Here is a 21,993-nt window from a genome sequence, read left to right on the forward strand (position 1 = left end):
TAACTGGGAAAAGTCTGTTCTCCTACCTCTTGGGCCTTTGTGTACTCACTCTAATTTACAGCACTCAGTTACAGGTGGTACAGAAATTGAAATACCTTGGAGTTACAGTGTTGGCTAGAACTATTTAGCTGACAATTTAGACCACGTGTTCACTCAGAAAATGAATATCTGGTGTAAACTTCTCTTATTGGACTAATTGGATGGAGTAATTTAATCCAGATAATTTGGATGCCACAGCTTCTGTGTGTACTACATAATTCACCAGTTTGGTTTTTTTCAGAAGATACAGGGATTGTTCTGGGAGCTGATTAGGAAGAAGAAATCCCCTAGAATTAGACTATAAATGCTGCAGAGAGAAATAAAGATATTGGTGTCTTAGCCATTTCCAATCTATGGTTCTATTTCTTGGCGACACAACTTCAGCAGCTTAGATGCTGGGGGTTGGCTGAGGACCTTGCTATGGCTAGGAGGTTGGTGCAGTCTCTATCTGGGCATCCTACTCTTTTGACTGCATTAGAGGTGGGGTTTACAGGGTCTCATAGAAAGTTATTTTCTACCATGACATTGCTGGTTAAAGTCTGGGAGAAAGACAAAAGTACCTTGGGTGTGTGGGTGTTTACTCCTTTCCCTCCCTTGTAATGAAATCCTCATTTACCAGAATTTTTCAGGTTCGAGCATTTTACTCCATGGGAGAGTACTGATGTACTATTTCAACATCAGCTACATTCTAATGAGACGTTTCACAGTTTTGCTCAGTTTGCAGGCACAGTATGACTCTACAAAACTCCTTTGTCCTTTACTGATGTACAAGATAGGAATAAGGACATATTCTTATTGTCTCAAATGTGGTATGATGGATGATCATATGTTTCTATGGTTTGGGAGTGTGTAAGTTTAAGTTCCTTCTGGCAAGTTATAGACAAATGGCTATTTGCCGCATTTGTGTGAGGGGAGGTGGGGTTATACTGCTTATAAGCCGCAGCCTCCTCCTCACCTTACCAGCGGCTCGTTTCTGTGTCACTACCGGGCGCCGGTACGCACGTGAGATTACGGTCTCTTCCTCTCATCGGCATCGGTGTCTACATCCCCCACCAGCGTTCACGTCTTCCAGTGGTAAGATCAGGGCCTTGCGGCCTCATTCCTGGGCAGGGGGGGAGGGATCGGCACCGACACGCCGCATGTTGTTACCTGCTCGTCTTGGCGAGCGGCAGAGCCGGCTTCCATGTGTTCAGAGCCGCGCTCTGCTGCCTCAAATTGTCCCAGCATGCCATCTGCTGGTCGGCAGGGTTATTACAGCTTACATTTGCCTGTCATATCTTGATAACCATCCTGCTTATAGTTGTGTAGCGTTACAGTTGTAAAAAAAGAAAAAGGTGTGTTACAAAAAAAAGAAGAGATAAAAAATGATGATGAGTGTTTAAAAAATAAATAAATTATATACGGTTCCTATAGATATCCGGTATTGTTACATCATAGGACAGGGCAGTACATAGGCTATATTCAGTCCCATCAGAGTTATGTCTGGCTACAGAGGGGCTTTGGTTGCATTGTTTTTTCCTGGTTCATGAACTGGTGGGGGAATCTCAAGCAGTGCGTTACTTACCAATTATTAGGTCAATTGTCTACAGGGCTTTCTTTCATATATGCGTCCCATAGGTTCGTGGCTCCTTCTATCCACCCGCTGCATGGCTTCTTACCAGCAGACGCAGCTATACTTAGTAAACACGTTTGGCATCAGGGTCAAAGTAAGCTATTGTGCATCACGGAAGTAGATTTTGAGTCTAGGGGGTTTTGTACAGTTGCTAATACTCTGTTTTTAACATGTTCAGCTACGTTCAGTCACTACATCAGAAAGGAAGCAGTTGCCAGATACAGTAGCATTGTGGGTGCGTACTCACATTCCATTTACAAAGCTGGTTATGGCAAGTCTGTCTGATGGGCAGGTCTCTCACGTGTCTATTATATCCTCGGTTAGGCTCTAGCCTGTCATGTCCACAGACTTGATAAAAAATAAATATATATATATATATATATATATATATATATATATATATATATATAAATAAAAAGGAAAAAAAAATAATACAATTATACCTTAAGCCCTGAGCGGGTTATGGATTCATTCTGGCCTTGGAAGCAAGGAGGGAAGGTTGGCTGTTCCAGCTCAGAAAAGATAAGTGTTGTTTCAGTTTTTGTTGTTTGCTATCTTGGTTGTGTTGGTGTCATCTCTCCCATCCAGGTTCTGTGTGAGCAGGCTGCTCCTATTCCCCTTTTCACCATCTCAGGGAATCTAGGGTGTTTTAGCCAAGGCACGAGGACACTTTATTCCTACCATCAAGGTTTGAATGTGGGCTGAGAAGAGCAGGGAAAGAAGTCAGGGATTTCCCCTGCTTCTCACCTAGAGCCTGGTTTGCTGGTTTATCTGTATGTCTGAGATCCCATCCGGCGTGACATTATAACCTGCCTTACGTTGACTGTCAATGCTCAGCGGTTTTTGTGATGGCGTCAATTGATACGTTAGTTAGGGGCTATCCCTAGAGGTTGCGGAGCTCCAGGGTACAGTCACAGTGTCAGAATGCTCTGGCATCAGGAGGAGGTCAAATATATGTGGAGCCTAAGGTTGCTCTTCCTGATCCATTTGCAGGGGGTACGGATGATTTTATCCGTTTTAGAGAGTCTTGCAAATTATATTTTCGGCTGCGTCCATCGTCTTCTGGTGATGAAAGTCAGAGGATAGGTATAGTCATTTCTCTGCTTAAGGGGGACGCGCAATCCTGGGCCTTTTCTCTGCCGCCCGGTTCTCGGGCCCTCCGGTCGGTGGAGGAATTATTTAAGGTCCTGGGATTGATCTACGATGACCCAGACCGGGTCTCGATGGCGGAATCGAGATAACGTAATTTATTTCAGGGTGAACATTCTGCAGAGGCTTACTGTGTTGAGTTTAGGAGATGGGCGACCGAATCAAAGTGGAATGATCCCGCGTTACGTAGTCAGTTTTGTCAGGGGTTATCTGAGAGATTGAAAGATGCCCTTGCTTTTCATGAGTACCCAGATTCTTTGGAGAATGCAATGTCTTTAGCAGTACGGTTAGATAGACGTATCAGAGAAAGGAGTAGGGCTCCCTCCGCGCAAGGGATCCCTTCTGTGAGTAGTGTTATCTTGACGGCCTCCCCGGGTGATGTTATAGGTAACTCTGGGGTAGCGGAGGAACCCATGCAGCTGGGTCAGGTTTCTTGCCGTTCTGATAGTAGAAACTTTAGGAGATTGCACAAACTGTGTTACTACTGTGGGAAAAGTGGTAATTTTGTTTTGGCTTGTCCTTTTGTTAAACCGCAGGTGGAAGAGAAAAAGAAAAAAAAAACTGTTCCCGACTCTTGGTGGTGTGAATAGTGTGGTAGAGCAGGCAGGTATGCAAGCTCCCTGCAATTCCCGTTTTCTCCTTCCAGCTAGGATGGCGCTAGAGTCAAGATACATTTTTGTTTAAGTATTCCTTGACTGTGGTGCTGGGGTAAACCTAATTGACTTCCTTTTTCTTCAAAATTTGGGTCTAAGTACTTGCACTTAAGAGATTCGGGTTTTTGCAATTGATTCTTCCCCTCTTTCTCAAAGGAGTCTCACTCACATTGCTCATGGTATTCACTTAAGGGTGGGTGATTCGTCAATGACATTTTTCATCATTTGGTGGGGAGGTTCGTAGTAGTTTACTTGGATGACATTTTAATTTACTCTCCTGACCTGAAGACCCATCAGGATCATGTGAGACAGGTTTTGACGATCCTTTGGGAGAATAAATTATATTCCAAATTGGAGAAATGTTTGTTTGCGGTGCAAGAGCTTCCGTTCTTTGGATATCTGCTTTCTGATTCTGGTTTTTGTATGGACCCCAAAAAGGTCTGGGCGGTTCTGGAATGGGACCGACCAGAGAATTAGAAAGCTTTGATGCGGTTCTTGGGGTTTACGAATTATTATAGAAAATGTATTTCAAACTATTCTACCATAGTAAAACCTCTCACAGATATGACTAAGAAGGGCGCCGACATCTCTGTCTGGTCGGATGAGGCATTGCAGGCCTTTTTGGCTATTAAGGAGCGTTTTGCGTCTGCTCCCATTCTGGTGCAACCGGATGTGTCTCAGCCATTCGTAGTGGAGGTTGATGCATCAGAAGTGGGGGTTGGAGCAGTTCTGTCACAGGGTTCATCCCCTGGCAAATGGGTCCCGTGTGCTTTTTTCTCCAAGAAGCTCTCGGTCGCCGAGAGGAATTATGATGTTGGAGATAGAGAGTTGTTGGCTATCAAGTTGGCCTTTGAGGAATGGCGTCACTGGTTGGAGGGGGCATCTCACCCCGTTACGGTATATACAGACCATAAGAATTTGGCTTACCTGCAATCTGCCAAACATCTGAACCCTAGACAGGCCAGATGGTCACAGTTTTTTACCAGGTTCAATTTTGTGCTAACCTTTTCGTCCAGGGGTTAAGAACGTCAAGGCAGATGCCTTGTCTCGCCGTTTTCCTGGGGGAGGTGATTCAGAGGATCCTGCGCCGATTTTAGCGGATGGGGTGGTGGTCTCCGCTCTGTACCCTGAATTGGAGATGGAGGTGTTGGGAGCCCAGGAGGGGGCTCCTGGTTCTTGTCCCCCAGGGTGGTTGTTTGTTCCTGAGGGCCTGCGATACAAGGTGTTCAAGGAACATCACGATACTGTCCTTGCTGGACATCCTGGTGGTAAGTCCACCTGTGATCTGGTATCCCAGAGGTTCTGTTGGCCAGGGTTACGTAAGAGCATTAAGGATTACGTGACAGCTTGTGAAACCTGTGCTCGGTCAAAGGTTGCTCATACTCGACCGGCTGGTTCACTTCTTCCATTGTCTATTCCATCTCGTCCTTGGACGCACTTGTCTATGGACTTTATTACGGATCTGCCGAGTTCCTCCGGGAGAACAGGGATTTTGGTGGTAGTTGACCGTTTCAGTAAAATGGCTCACTTTATATCATTAACTAGTCTGCCTAACACCAAGACTCTTGCGCAGATTTTTGTGGATAATATTGTGAAATTGCATGGTATTCCTTCGGATGTGGTCTCTGATAGGGGCATGCAGTTTGTCTCCAGGTTTTGGAGGGCGTTCTGCTCTTGGCTTGGCATTCAACTTTCATTCTCTTTGGCTTTTCATCCGCAGTCGAATGGTCAGACGGAGCGTACTAATCAAAACCTGGAGACCTACTTGAGGTGCTTTGTGGCTGAGAATCAGCAGGACTGGTCCTCATTCTTGTCCCTAGCAGAGTTTGCGTTGAATAACCGTAGGCAGGAGTCCACGGGTAAGTCGCCATTTTTTGGCGCATACGGTTTTCATCCTCAGTTTGGTACCTTTTATGGGACTGGTTCCTCTGGGATGCCAGAGGAGGAGAGATTTTCTTGTGCCTTATCCTCCATCTGGCGGAGGATCCAAGGGAATTTGGAGAAGATGGGTGAGAGGTATAAACGAATGGCTAACAAGAGACGTGTGACTGGTCCGGACCTCTGTGTGGATGATCTGGTGTGGTTGTCCACTAAAAATATCAAATTGAGAGTGCCATCTTGGAAACTGGGTCTAAGATTTATTGGTCCATACAAAATATCTGCGGTGATCAATCCTGTAGCGTTTCGGCTGGATCTTCCGCAGACTTGGAGGATCCATGATGTGTTCCACAGGTCCTTACTGAAAAAATACGTGAATCCGGTGGAACCATCGCTATTGCCTCCTCCTCCGGTTCTGGTCGATGGAAACTTGGAGTTCGAGATCTCCAGGATTCTCGACTCTAGAATTCTTTGGGGTTCCCTTCAGTACCTGGTACACTGGAGGGGATACAACCCTGAGGAGAGGATGTGGGTTCCGGCGCTGAATGTCAACGGCAGCCAACTGGTGAGGGCTTTTCATAGATCCCATCCGGATAAGGTTGGTCTGGGGTGTCCAGAGATCACCCGTAGAAGGGGGGGGGGGGTACTGTCATGTCCTGCTCTGACTATGTACGGAGGTCAGCCAGAATAGCAGCACGTGTTTAGTGTTCTGTTTTGGAGCTGTGCTGGATCCGCCTCCCATCAGGTGCACTGGGTGGGGTCATCAGTTTAAATAGCACTCTATCCCAGTACTCTGAGCGGGTTATAGAAATCATTCTGGCCTTAAAAGCAAGGAGGGAAGGTTGTCTGTTCCAGCTCAGAAAAGATAAGTGTTGTTTCAGTTTTTGTTGTTTGCTATCTTGGTTGTTTTGGTGTCATCTCTCCCATCCAGGTTCTGTGTTAGCAGGCTGCTCCTATTTCCCTTTTCACCATCTCGGGGAATCTAGGGTGTTTTAGCCAAGACACGAGGACACTTCATTCCTACCATCAAGGTTTGAATGTGGGCTGAGCAGAGCAGGGAGAGAAGTCAGGGATTTGCTAGGAGGTGACCCTTCCCCTGCTTCTCGCCTAGAGCCTGGTTTGCTGATTCTGATCTGTATGTCTGAGATCCCGTCCGGCGTAACACATGTCTACAGACACGTTAAGTCCTGTCATGACTACATCAATCAATTAGATACGTCTGTCACATCTACAGACACGTTAAGTCCGGTCACGACCACAGGATACAATCCCACACTGCATGCCTTGCTCACTCTCATGTCTCAGTCCACACTCTTTCGCGGTTTGCAAGGCTACTTAGGTCATATTCTATTCTGAAATATACACATCTTCCCATATTCAGTCACTTTGGTGAAGGGTGCTCCGCATGCTGGACGTTATCTTGTGTGCTGGTACGGCGGTTCTTGGCACATCGGTGGTCTGTGATTCTGGTGAGTGGCACAAGCTGGTGTTGGTTATTTATCTTCTGCATTAATCATGTTGTGTTTTAGTAGGATGTCTCAAGAATCATTGATGGGCGATACATCATCATCCCGTGGGAGCGCGGCGTCGCATTCCTCAAGAGACTCCACGCCATCATTAAGGTCGTGGACTGTGCCGAAGTTAATGGCAGAGTTATCCAAGAGAGGCATTCCATTTCCAGCTTCTGCAAGAAAGGCGGAACTGTTCTGTCTTCTGTCTTCAGTTCCGGTGGTCCAAAACCCACAGATGATCTCCATGGACATTATTCCGACCTCGCATACGCAACTGCATGCAGCCATCAACTCCATTACATCATCAATGTCAAACTTTCAGGGCAGGCTAGAGTTGGTCGAGGCAGGCGATACAGCTGCCCGTTTGGTGTCCCATAGTCCAGCAGGTTCTTCTGGCCTCCAGGCTAGTGTGGCTGGTGGGTCAGGTTCTATACCCCCTATCGCACCGTCCCACTTCGTTCCAGCCAACATACTGCAGAACATAATTGACAGCAAGGACGTAAACTTAGCATTCTTACTCATAACAGCCCATGAGGAACCAGACAACAAGACCATAGTCTGTGTGGATGTCTCGGTTGTTCTCAAATCTAAGGTTGTGAGGTTGAATAGAAAACTCAGCATACCAGAGTTTGTCCTAGCCTTTAGTCTGTATAGGGATATTGTCTGTTCTGTTAATCCGCAATGCAGGAAGGAGTTAGATCTTTATTTGTACAAAGTAGTGGATCTAGCTTATAAATTTGGTGGGTCGGCCTTTTACGACTATCACCGTTCCTTCTCAGCGAAAGCTGCAGCGGCGTTGGCTCAATTCCAACACACGGTGGATTGGTATAATATGGACACAGAACTATTCTGTAGACACTTTGTGGGCCTCAAAGCTCCTGCCTGTTCTAAATGCCACTCCTACTCCCATATGACAGACTGGTGCTCATTTGTCAACAATCCAGCACAGTCACAGGCTAGTAATATTCCTGGGCCATCAGTCAGCCAAAATGTCCCGGGAGTGGACAAGTTGGGGCGCCCCATCAAGTATCTAGGGAAGTCTCAGATCTGCAATAACTTTAATTTCTCGGCATGCAATTACAGCCAGTGTAGACTTCTGCATTTATGTGCGATATGCTTCAGAGCCCACCCCCGTGTCTTGTCCACAAAAAAATCCTGATCCAGCATGACTAAGCGTGGTGGATGTAGGTCTCCTTCGTTTCCTGTTAGGGTCCCATTCACATGCCGACTGGGTACAGTTCGTTGTTAATGGTCTTTCCACAGGTTTACATACAGGGCTATTGGCTCTTCCACAGGTCACTTACGAGTGCAAGAACCTGTTGTCAGCCTCAAGAGACCCCGTGGCCATTTCCCAGCTCGTTCAGGCTGAGTTGGACAAGAGGTATCTCATCGGGCCATTCGACTATCCCCCCTTTGATTGTTGGATGATTAACTTGTTGGGGTAGTGACTGGGAAGTTCAGTAATAAAAAAAGATTGATATACGACGTGTCAGCCCCACACTCATTACCCATACCTAGTCTTAATTCTTTAATCCCGTCAGAAGAATTCTCAATGAAATACACTTCTATCGATGAAGCCATTCAGGTCATACTGAGGTGGGGTTGGGGAGCTTGGCTGTCTAAAGCGGATATCACAGACGCCTTTAAGCTACTCCCAATCCAGCCGCAGTTGTGGCAATGGCACAGGATTAAGTGGTTAAACAAATATTACTTTGCCAATATGTTGACCTTTGGCTCTAAATCCAACCCATGGATTTTTGATCAGTTTGCCAGATCCATACATTGGATCCTTCAAGACTTATTTTGTGTCGTTCATGTCATTCACTACTTGGATGACTTCTGTAGTGTCCCATTAGGTAAATGTGGGCACTACACAAGGGTCAATTGGGCCACGTTGTTCTCCACCTCCTGTGGAACAGTGACATCGTATTTAACAGTCCATTTTAAATGTATTTTTATATGTTTTTATGTGTATTTCCCTGTGTATCAGGCCTATTAAGGTGTAGTTCCTCCTAGATGGTAGAGGGAGCTAGGGAACCCCTACTACATATAGATAGGCCCAGACAGGGATGAGTTAGTCTGTGTGCAGCGTCTGAAGCAAGAAGACACTTTAGCCAGAGAGGAGCTGAGGTGTAGGCTCTGACATGCAGCTAGACAGCCCAGGCTTCTAGCTGAACACCAGGAGAAGAAGCTACCTCCTGGGAAACCAAGTTCCCATAAGCAAAGAGCAGAGCAGAAGTATCCCAGCCAGACAAGAGAGCTGAAGGGCAGAAGGATTTTTACCTAAAGCAAGGATATATATACCTGAGGAAGTTTTCTACCAAGGATAAAGCCAGCATTAGGGCATACGGGCCTTGGGATTGAGACAGCCAGGAGTTCTGAGGAATAGTGCACAGGATTTCTGAGGAAAAGTCCAGCCTGGTCTGTAAGTGTTTTTACCCTCTGAGTATCTTGCAAGAACATTGTGCCTGCCATTTATAAAAGCCGGCTTATGACTGTTGCTGTCATATGGAACTTTACAAAAGACTGTACAAAGTTAACTGTTTCCAGGAAAGGAAGTTTTGGTTCACCACAACAACGTGTTCCTCAATTATTCCTATCCTCAATCTGTGTGCCACCATTACAGGCACTGGCGTCACAAATCTTAAAGGGACCTTGCCCCCGGCACATTAAACACCTGCAACATCCACCTCACCCACAATCAGGCCTGGTCCCTATACACTGAGAGTGCCCCAGAGGTCTCCTGTACCAGCCTCTCCATCACTGCTGTACGCCTGCCCAGGGTCTTCCAAGGAACTGTGAGTAACCTAGAGCAACCCTTGTTTGCCTATTAACTGTGACCTCACTATCGCAATACCCTGCAGGGCTGCGTACTGCACTTCCTCTTGATAGAACCTCCAGAACATACACCCCAGGACCTACAGGTATTACAATCGGTGTTTGCAGACCTCAGGGTGCCTGTAGCACCACACAAGGTGGAACTGCCATTACATTTCTTGGTAATCGTCTGGATAATGGCAGTATGGAAGCTAGCCTTCCTCAAGACAAATTGCTCAGGGTCAAAGAAGCAGTACATAAGCTAGCCCGAGGTTGGGTCGCTATTAAATCGGATCTTCAGTCCCTGCTCAACTTTGCCATGCGCATCATACCCCAAGGCAGGTCGTTTCTTTCCAGACTCTTGAAGTTGCTGCCACATGCTCACGATCAGGATAGTCCTCCACACCTCCACACCGATCATGTCGTTCGTCAGGAGACTGGTTTGGTTCTCACTTCAATACAATTTTTACATCAAGTGTGAACACATTAGGGGGCAAGTTATTGTAGCTGAAAATGCATTATCCAGGGGTAACTTGTCACTCTTTGTTCAGGTCTCTCCACAAGCAGACCGCATACCATCACCAGTGCCCAGGCTCCACCAGCTAGTGATGGACTAATGCCTCATCTCGCCACCGCCAGGTCTCTTATGACTAAAGACTATGTCCTGTAACACCCTGAGGATATTTAAGAAGGCATGGACCTCGTTCTGTAATTTTAAGAGAACCCATTATTCGGCAGGAGTGGGCAACATTTCTTACCTACTGGTGTTTGCCTCATTTTGCCACTCTCACCAGAAGCTGTCATTTAGCACTATTAAGTTGTACCTGGCTGGGATTCAACATCATTTGAATCTACTGCATCCTAATCAACCCTCCTTGTTTTCAGCCCATCCAATTAGAATGCTATTGAAGGGTATCCAGAAGGGGTCCGCTGTGGCCCGCCCTACATGACAGCCATTTACAGGGTCAATGTTCAGATTGCTTTCAGATAAACTACGCGAAAACCCCTTCGGTAAGCACACTAGTTTATTGATCAAAACAGCCATGTACCTAGCCTTCTATGGCTCTCTCAGACCAGGCGAGTGCACCTGCACCACGACGTGCAAGAACTATCTGAGGAAGAATCAGCTGTTATGGGATGGGTCATGCTACATTCTTACTTTTAACGTCCACAAAGATGGCCCGAGCGGGTCAGCTCACAGAGGTTAGATACTTCCCCACTGGTAATAAATGGTGCCCAGTTATGGCATTGCAGGAATAGATGCGCTTTAACAAAGCAACCCAAGGGGATGCTCCCCTGCTAAGGCTGGGTTCTGCGCCTTCTCAAATGTATCTGCATATTATTGAGGAATGTTGGTGTCAGTCCCAGTACCATCACAGGGCATTCCTTTCGCATTGGCGCGGCTTCCGGGGCATGTTTTCAAGAAGTTGGGCAGGTGGCATTCGGCTTGTTATGCACGGTATATACCAAATCCGCTGTGTGAAATGCTTTCAGGAATCTGGTCTTGTAATTTGTTAATAAACACTAATGCCCTGAGCTATGTTTGTTTTTTTTGGCCCCTTTAGCCTACCCTCTGTACAACAGTCTCGACATAGCCCTACTGCTTAGCAAAGTAGGTAGGTATACTTATCTTAAGCTGACCCGAATGCAAGTTATAGACAAATGGCCATTTGCCGCATTTGTGTGAGGGGAGGCGGAGTTATGCTGCTTATAAGCCGCAGCCTCCTCCTCACCTTACCGGCAGCTCGTTTCTGCCCCACCCTCCCAAGTCCCCTTTTTTCTAACTACTCAATGGGGTAGGCCCCTTTAGCCTACCCTCCGTAAGCAGTCTCGGCATACCACTACTGCTTAGCAAAGTAGGTAGGTAAGTTGGTAGGCGTACTTATGTTAAGCCGACCCGAAAGGATAGTTAGTCTTATTAATAGAGGGTTTTCCACTGCTTTGGTTCTGAGTCCACAGATATGCCTTCTGGGGATTCTGGAGCTGAATAATGTAGAGGAAACTGCTGATTTTTTTTTTTTTTATCAAGCCCATAAGGCAATTGCCCTTGAGCCTCCCCACCAGCCAAGAATTTATTTCTAGAATGAATGACATAATTAGGTTGGAGCATGGAGTAGACCTCAAAAGTAATCGACTATCACAATTTGAGGCTATTAACTGAACTAAGGAACAGCATGGCTTTTTACCTGAGGATGTATCTTATGATATGGGATATAACTTGGGCTGTTTCCTCTTGAGTTTTGTATGACGGATTGGGGGGGGGGGGGGGGAGATTTCTGTATTTATAGTATTCTTTTCTATATTTTTCCTATGAATAATGTTCATAAATGTTCATAAAAACATTAATAAAAATGATCTTATTTAAAAATGCATTGTGCAATGGTGCAATGTATTTTAGAAACAATCAACATATCACCTATTATAGTCCCCTTGCGGGACTATTAAATGCTTAAAGGGTTTCTGCCATCAAAAAACTTAGTACCAAGCTAGCGGACATTAGCGATGTGCTAATGTCAACTGAACAGGGTCAAATACATGACGCCATTATTATTATTATTATTATTTACTGCAAATGCAGTAAAGAAGCTATTAGCGCATATTATTGATCAAAAATATGTCGGGCTCACCTACCTGGCGACAAGGTTGCTTCTTATCAGGTGGGATCTACTCTAACATGGAGGGTCCAGCTCCATTTTCACTCTGATTTAAAAACACCAAGGGCTGGGGGATGGGCGAGGAGTGCCAAGTTCCAAAGAGGATGCCTAGTCCTCTATAATATACATATAAGCAAAAAACGGAACAGCACCTCCTGAGACTAATCGCAGGTGCAAGCTTCTTTACTGCATTTGCAGTAAATAATAATAATAATAATAATAATGGCGTCATGTATTTGACCCTGTTCACATATTCACCTGTATACTCAGTCTTAGTGCATTTAGTGGTGTGCTGCTACTTTATTTGTTTGCTGTATTATTGCCGGGTAGCTTGCACCTGCGATTAGTCTCAGGAGGTGCTGTTCCGTTTTTTGCTTATATGTATATTATAGAGGACTAGGCATCCTCTTTGGAACTTAGCACTCCTCGCCCATCCCCCAGCCCTTGGTGTTTTTAAATCAGAGTGAAAATGGAGCTGGACCCTCCATGTTAGAGTAGGTCCCACCTGATAAGAAGCAACCTTGTCGCCAGGTAGGTGGGCCCGACATATTTTTGATCAATAATATGCGCTAATAGCTTCTTTACTGCATTTGCAGTAAATAATAATAATAATAATAATAATAATAATAATAATAATGGCGTCATGTATTTGACCCTGTTCACATATTCACCTGTATACTCAGTCTTAGTGCATTTAGTGGTGTGCTGCTACTTTATTTGTTTGCTATATATATATAATATATATATATAATCTAAGGGAGAGCGATTCGGTTATCCTCTACGTGGTCCGGGATTGTCAGTAATGGACATCGTTCTACTATTATGAGGAGCTCCCTCACAGTTGCAAAGTGAAGCAGGGCAAGATCCCATAGGGCCGACGGCACTGACATGCCGAGGGTGTTTGTGGGAACAATGGTGCTATGTCTATCATCTTGAAAAGGATGGTGACATAGCCCCCCTGTAATAGAGTGGTAAGCAACCATAGCAACTGATCTTATAGAACGTTTCTCGGCCCCGTATTAAATAATAATAAAAATAAAAAGAAACAAATAATTGCCCATAGAGGATTCCCTTGAGCAACATGGCTGCTGGTTGATGACAACGGTATTGCGCATGCGTGACTGTCCATAGTCATCGACGGGCGACACCGGAATGCTGCTGATGTCATCAGTGTTCGCATGTGTCTCCTGTGGATGACGGTGGTAGGCTGGGACATGCGCACTGGATCTCACAGGACGCGCCGATCGGCGCTACGGTATACGTGGGCCCCATCCCTCTATCAGGTTTCTATTCATCTATACTTAAGGTGTTGCACATGGTTACCACCCAAGTTTATATATAAATGAGATGGTGATAAGCTGCAGGTGCAATCAATTATGTATCTTTCGGTTTTACTATGTGTAATATGACATTATATGATATTTTGTTAATATTCTAAGCACTAGTCACCTTATGTAATATGAATGTTCCGTTTTCTTGCACATTTGTATATCGCCTATAGGCATTATTTGTAAAGTATCAATTATGTAATTTTATTGATTGTATTGTGATACACCTTTATATACTTGTCATTAACTGTTCACCAATGCTTGAGAAAGGCTCAGTTTGAGCCGAAACGTCGCTTTGCCATATATGGGTGAATAAACACACATTGTTTGAGGATACGTTTGGAGTGCAGTCCGATTTTTTCAACTATATATATATATGTATATATTATTTTTTTTGCAACTACTTTAGATTTTTTCTTTCTCATGTATTAATGGCATGCCTTTTTTACTATTAAGGTACCACAACCTCCACTTAAGCGCCTCAGGTTAAGAGGAGACTGGTCAGATACAGGACCCAGATCAAGACCTGAAAGAGAACGAGAAAGAGATGGTATGCATTCGATTATGCTGTTTACTTGTATTAATACTATTGACAGTACATGAAAAAAAAAAAAATATATATATATATATATATATATATATATTCAGCAAATGATGAGGCAGCACTTCCAGCTTTTGGTGGTAGGGTAACGACCCCAAACTTCCTAGCTGGGAATAAAGTTTGGGGTCGTAATCCTACCACCAAAAGCTGGAAGTGCTCCCTCATCATTTGCTGAATACATATCTTGGAGGAGAAGCCTGCCTCTGTGAGGAATCTTGCACCCAGTGCACAACTTCTGACTGTGCTGCTGCAATATTTGTGGTATTATATATATATATATATATATATATATAGTGTCCAAAGAATAAGGCAGCACTCCAAGTAAAATGAAGAAAGTGGATCCTTTATTACCCTCTGTGCAACGTTTCAACCGTCTCAATGCGGTCTTTCTCAAACATATCAAAATGGTGCCATACACGGGTATATATCGCCACAATCCATAGCAAACGAATAAAAGTGACAATTATATAATACTAAGTGTAATTAAGTGAAAAAGAACAATATAGGGTATATCAAAACTGATGTGGTTTATATGACCTAATAATTTACATGACCTGATATTCTACACAGTGAAATACAGTGTACACATATATATACTCATCATGGTAATGACATGACTGGGTTAATTGACCATAATCAAGTTTATAAACATAATATAATCACACCTGGGTGCATAAACAAAGTGAATAATCCAGTGAAGTTAAAAACACTCACACTGTGGCGCATGGACAGGAGCGCCAAAGTCTGCGTCCTCACCGCTGAACTGCGCATGCCCAGAGTCCTCATCGCGTCACACAGGCAACACCCTCTGACTGTAATACGCTGCTACATTTTAGCAGCAGTCATCCAAGGTCTATCATTAATTCTGTACCATACAGTCAACTCTCCACCTAGAGGTAGGTGGAGAGTCCTCAAAAATGATTTCAGGGATTTAGGTCAAAAGCTGAGGGCAAGGACCTCAAAGGTAGTATTTTCCGAAATACTGCCTGTACCACGAGCCACACAAGAAAGGCAGCGGGAGATTATGGAGATTAACAAGTGGCTCAAGAATTGGTGTAGGAAGGAGGGGTTTGGGTTCCTGGAGAACTGGGCCGATTTTTCTATCGGCTACAGGCTCTATCGTAGGGACGGGCTGCACCTCAATGGGGAAGGGGCAGCTGTGCTGGGGAGAAAGATGGCTAGAAGGTTGGAGGAGTGTTTAAACTAGGGACTGGGGGGGAGGGTAATTACGTTATAGGACGGGAAGATAGTGCAGATAGAGACCGGGGGCAAAGTAATGGGACTGGGGGAGGAATGGAAGGAGGGACTAGAACAGTTCAGAAGGAAAGGTGTAGGGTAAAAAATATACATAAACCTCTCAAATGTATGTATACTAATGCCAGAAGCCTGACTAATAAAACTGGTGAACTGGAATTAGTGATGTGTGAGGAGAACTATGACATAGTGGGAATAACTGAGACATGGCTGGATGATAGCTATGACTGGGCGGTTAATGTACAAGGTTACAGTCTGTTTAGAAAGGATCGTCAAAACCAGAGAGGAGGAGGGGTCTGCCTCTATGTAAAGTCCGGTCTAAAGCCCACACTCCGCGAAGATATAAATGAGGGACATGAACATGTGGAGTCACTGTGGGTAGAGATACATGGAGCTAAAAACAACAATAAATTACTAATAGGAGTTTACTATAAACCACCTAATATACCAGAGTCCACAGAAAATCTATTACTAAACGAGATAGACGAGGCGGCAAATCATAATGAGGTGGTTATTATGGGGGACTTCAACTACCCAGATATAGACTGGGAAACTGAAACTTGTATATCTCATAAAGGAAACAGGTTCTTGGCAATAACCAAAGACAACTACCTCTCCCAACTGGTTCAGGACCCGACTAGAGGGACGGCCATACTGGACTTAGTATTAACCAATAGGCCGGACAGAACAACAGACGTGCAGGTTGGGGGACACCTGGGAAATAGTGACCACAAAGTAATAACCTTCCAATTATCATTCAAAAGAGCGTTTCTACAGGGAGGAACAAAAATACCAAACTTCAAAAAAGCTAAATTTAGCCAACTAAGAGAGGCCATAGGCCAAACTAACTCGGACAAAGTCCTCAAAAATAAAAATACAGCCACAAAATGGGATATCTTTAAAAACATCCTAAAATCTCATTGTGAGAGGTACATACCGTATGGTAATAAAAGGTTAAGGAATAAAAAGAAACCAATGTGGATAAATAGAACTGTAACGAAAGCAATAAATGACAAAAAGAAAGCATATCATTCACTGAAACAGGAGGGCAGCACGGAAGCACTGAAAAACTATAAGGAAAAAAATAGAACATGTAAAAAACAAATAAAAGCGGCCAAACTAGAGACCGAGAGATTAATTGCCAAAGAGAGTAAAACTAACCCTAAAATATTCTTCAAGTATATAAATGTTAAAAAGTATAAATCTGAAGGTGTCGGCCCTTTAAAGAGTAATGAGGGGGAAGTCGCAGAGAGCGATGAGGAGAAAGCAAAGCTGTTAAATATTTTTTTCTCCAATGTATTCACTGAGGAAAATAAATTGTCAGATGACATGCAGAATGCAAAAATAAATTCCCCATTAAAAGTGTCCTGTCTGACCCAGGAAGAAGTACATCAGCGACTTAAAAAGATTAAAATAGACAAATCGCCAGGACCGGATGACATACACCCCCGTATCCTAAAGGAATTATGTAATGTCATAGCCAGACCCTTATTTCTGATATTTGCAGACTCTATACTGACAGGGAATGTCCTACAGGATTGGCGCATGGCATATGTGGTGCCAATATTCAAAAAGGGGCCAAAAACAGACCCTGGAAACTATAGGCCGGTAAGTTTAACATCTGTTGTGGGTAAACTGTTTGAAGGTTTTCTGAGAGATGCTATATTAGAGCATCTCAACAGAAATAAGCAAATAACGCCATATCAGCATGGCTTCGTGAGGGATCGGTCATGTCAGACTAATTTAATCAGTTTCTATGAGGAGGTAAGTTCTAGACTTGACAGCGGCGAATCAATGGATGTCGTATATCTGGACTTCTCCAAAGCATTTGACACTGTACCACATAAAAGGTTAGTATATAAAATGAGAATGCTCGGACTGGGAGAAAACATCTGTATGTGGGTAAGTAACTGGCTCAGTGATAGAAAACAGAGGGTGGTTATTAACGGTACACACTCAGATTGGGTCACTGTCACTAGTGGGGTACCTCAGGGGTCAGTATTGGGCCCTATTCTCTTCAATATATTTATTAATGATCTTGTAGAAGGCTTGCATAGTAAAGTATCAATTTTCGCAGATGACACTAAACTGTGTAAAGTAATTTACACTGATGAGGACAGTATACTACTACAGAGGGATCTGGATAGACTGGAGGCTTGGGCAGATAAGTGGCAGATGGGGTTTAACACTGATAAATGTAAAGTTATGCACATGGGAAGGAAAAATGCAAGTCAACCGTACATACTAAATGGTAAAACACTCGGTAACACTGACATGGAAAAGGATCTAGGAATTTTAATAAACAGCAAACTAAGCTGCAAAAACCAGTGTCAGGCAGCTGCTGCCAAGGCCAACAAGATAATGGGTTGCATCAGAAGGGGCATAGATTCCCGTGATAAGAACATAGTCCTACCACTTTACAAATCGCTAGTCAGACCACACATGGAGTACTGTGTACAGTTCTGGGCTCCTGTAAACAAGGCAGACATAGCAGAGCTGGAGAAGGTCCAGAGGAGGGCAACTAAAGTAATAACTGGAATGGGGCAACTACAGTACCCTGAAAGATTATCAAAATTAGAGTTATTCACTTTAGAAAAAAGACGACTGAGGGGAGATCTAATTAATATGTATAAATATATCAAGGGTCAGTACAGAGATCTATCCCATCAGCTATTTATCCCCAGGACTGTGACTGTGACGAGGGGACATCCTCTGCGCCTGGAGGAAAGAAGGTTTGTACACAAACATAGAAAAGGATTCTTTACGGTAAGAGCAGTGAGAATATGGAACTCTCTGCCTGAGGAGGTGGTGATGGTGAGTACAATAAAGGAATTCAAGAGGGGCCTGGATGTATTTCTGGAGCGTAATATTACAGGCTATAGCTACTAGAGAGGGGTCTTCCTCTGGATCAACTTGCGGGATAACAGGCCGAACTGGATGGACAAATGTCTTTTTTCGGCCTTATGTACTATGTTACTATGTTACTCAGGGTCAAAAGGGTGGTACAGGATCCAGATTTACTCCCGACTCGCCTTACACAGATGGTACACAAGTTTAGGGAACGTGGTTACCCGGCTCCGCTGATTGATAAACACCTTACCAGGGTGAAATATCCACAACAGGTACCACTAAATGACAAACACAATAAAGTGGAGAGGATACCTTTTATATCCACGTTTTCGGAACAAAGTGTTCAAATTGCCCACATTGTCCGTAAACATTGGTCAATTTTTCCAATATCACGGCTCTGACTGTGCCTCCTTTGCTTTCTTATAAGCGCTCTACTAATTTTCGTGACAAGTTAGTCCAGGCTGATCTTCCTGCTAGGACCTTGGTACAGTCGCATATTGGCTCTCGAAGGTTGGGTTCCTATCCTTGCCTTGGTTGCGTTAATTGCGCATACATGACCAAGGGGGAGAGGTTTACCCATCCTGTTACGGGGACCCAATATGAGATTAGTCATTTTTTTACTTGTAACAGCTCCTTTATGATTTACGTGCTCTCGTGTCCTTGTGGTCTCCTATACGTTGGGGAGACCACCTGTGACATGAAGGCGCGTTTAAATAATCACCAGTTCTCTATCAGACAAAAAAGAAAAGACCTGCCTGTTCCTAAACATTTTGTTGAGGCCAACCATAAGGAGAAGGACTTAAAATTTATGTTAGTGGACCATATCACTCTGTCCAGAAGGGGAGGAGACAGGACATTGGCTCTCAAACAACGTGAGCTAAGATGGATCTATCTTCTCAACACACTGAGACCTCATGGTCTCAACGTTGACTTTAAGTGGAGTGTAGTATAGAATGTGGCTGCTCATTATCCTCTTGTGTTCCTCTCCGCCCCATGCCCTGGTGTATGTGAATTCTTTATTGGTGTCATCAATTAAGTAATTCATTGTTTCAGATACATGTACAGTTTTGCTGTCTTATTTGCTTATACAATCTTTTTTCTTTCTCTAGATTTTTGGTGCTCCTCTGGTGGTACTCATGAACGTTGTGCCTCCTGTTCTGCGTCTCTGGGTTGGGATTGTGCTGATGGGGGAGAACCTTGGGGTGCATGTACTTTGTCTATGTTATATAATATATGGGTCAACCATGGATATATTGTTGGTTTGGAGTGGTGGTCTCTTCTGTTGGGTTTGGGCCCTGAGGCATGGACGTGTCTCTGAACCCAAACCCGCAATGGACCTGGGGGTTCTGCCGTGAGAGCGGCGTGACCCTTTGGCCCCCGTCCTGTTGTCTTATATTATCAGTATGGCACACAACATGAAGGTCTCTCTTAGTGCCGATATACTTTATTAAACCACTGTCACTCCTATCTTTTCAATTTGAATTCTATACATGGTGACCCTTAGGGGAACTGACTGGTTTCCCTCTATCTATTCATTTATTTCGAGGTTGCTGTGCCCTTTGTGTTTCTCTCCCTTTGTCAGTATTTCTCTCCCCTCCCCCTGCTGATTCTGGTTGCCGATTGTCCGAATCCGTCCTGGGTCTGGGGCGGGCCTCTGCGCGCGATGTTGGGCTAGCGCTTGCCGTGACAGCAATGTGTATATTGTTGCCTAGGCGACGCGGGTCCTGCTTCGTGGGCGGGGTCCCGCCGGATATATCCTCCTGGGGGGTCACCTGACGGCCGCACTGGATAGGTGTTTACACGCCGCCACTGTGACGGCGCTGGGCCCCGCCTGGAGGGTGTTGCCTGTGTGATGCGATGAGGACTCTGGGCATGCGCAGTTCAGCGGTGAGGACGCAGACTTTGGCGCTCCTGTCCATGCGCCACAGTGTGAGTGTTTTTAACTTCACTGGATTATTCACTTTGTTTATGCACCCAGGTGTGATGATATTATGTTTATAAACTTGATTATGGTCAACTAACCCAGTCATGTCATTACCATGATGAGTATATATATGTGTACACTGTATTTCACTGTGTAGAATATCAGGTCATGTAAATTATTAGGTCATATAAACCACGTCAGTTTTGATATACCCTATATTGTTCTTTTTCACTTAATTACACTTAGTATTATATAATTGTCACTTAAATTCGTTTGCTATGGATTGTGGGTATATATACCCGTGTATGGCACCATTTTGATATGCTTGAGAAAGACCGCATTGAGACGGTTGAAACGTTGCACAGAGGGGAATAAAGGATCCACTTTCTTCATTTAACTTGGAGTGCTGCCTTATTCTTTGGATACTATACTCATCTAACCGTTGGAGCCTGCGGTTGAGAGGATTTGCACCGTGATGTTTGGTCTTGTGCTCCTGTGATTCTCTTTATACATATATATATATATATATATATATACACACACACACACACACACAGTTGTGTTCAAAATAATAGCAGTCAGAGATTACTAACCTGATCAATCACTGTTTTTGGTAGAAATGATATTTCTACATGGCAAATAATTTACTAGCAGATGTTGTAGAGTTATAGAAACCCAACAGACCCAACAGTCATGACATGCATGCTTCTGATTCTCTAATTCAATCACTTATTGAAAGAGCCATGTTCAAAATAATAGCAGTGTGGAGTTCAATGAGTGAGGTCATTCATTCTTTGAAAAACAGGTGGCAATTATTGCCCTTATTTAAGGAAAGAAGGCAGCAAATGTTGTACATGCTGGTTACAGTGCATTTCTCTCTAAAATTCTGATGAAAATGGGTCGTTCCAGACATTGTTCAGAAGAACAGCGTACATTGATTAAAAAGTTGATTGAAAAGGGGAAAACATATAAAGAAGTGCAGAAAATGATAGGCTGCTCAGCTAAAATGATCGCAAAAATGCTTTAAAATGGCAACCAAAACCTGACAGATGTGAAAGAAAGCCAAAAACTACCATTCGAATGGATAGAATAGCCAAAATGGCAAGGACTCAGCCTACAATTAGCTACAATTGTTACAATTTGAAGACACCTATGTGAAGCCAAGCTATCTGCAAGAAGCCCCAGCAAAGTCCCACTGTTGAAAAAAGACATGTACTGAAGAGGTTACAATTTGCCAAACAGCACTTTAACTGGCCTAAAGAGAAATTTTGTGGACTGATGAAAGTAAGATTGTTCTTTTTGGGTCTAGTAGCCGGAGACAGTTTGTCAGATGACCCCCAAACACTGAATTTAAGCCACAGTACACTGTGAAGACAGTTAAGCATGTTGGTGCAAGCATCATGATATGAGGATGTTTCTCATACTAAGTTGTTGGGCCTATTTATCGCATACCAGGGATCATGGATCAGTTTGAATACATCAGAATACTTGAAGAGGTCATGCTGCCTTATGAACAGGAAATGCCCTTGAAATGGGTGTTCGAACAAAACACACCAGTAAACGTGCAACATATTGGTTCCAGACCAACAAGATTGACGTTATGGAGTGGCCAGCCCAATCCCCGGATCTTAATCCAATAGAAAACTTGTGGGGTGACATCAAAAAAGCAGTTTTTGAGGCAAAACCAAGAAATAGAGAAGAACTGTGGAATGCATTCCAATCA

The 21,993-nt window shown here is 44.0% G+C and overlaps 1 protein-coding gene across 4 annotated transcripts in view; it reads left to right on the top strand.

Annotated features, from left to right (window-relative positions):
- The window catches only part of DCAF6 (DDB1 and CUL4 associated factor 6), a 1,153,281-nt gene that overhangs the window by 384,188 nt on the left and 747,100 nt on the right, over positions 1-21,993 (top strand). For all 4 annotated transcript variants that reach the window (XM_044288252.1, XM_044288251.1, XM_044288253.1 and 1 more), the window contains exon 9: positions 14,098-14,191. In XM_044288252.1, the coding sequence (XP_044144187.1) occupies positions 14,098-14,191 (94 nt within the window). The remainder of the gene's footprint in view (positions 1-14,097; positions 14,192-21,993) is intronic.

Source organism: Bufo gargarizans, chromosome 3, assembly GCF_014858855.1.
Source record: "Bufo gargarizans isolate SCDJY-AF-19 chromosome 3, ASM1485885v1, whole genome shotgun sequence".
NCBI classification, from domain to species: domain Eukaryota; kingdom Metazoa; phylum Chordata; class Amphibia; order Anura; family Bufonidae; genus Bufo; species Bufo gargarizans.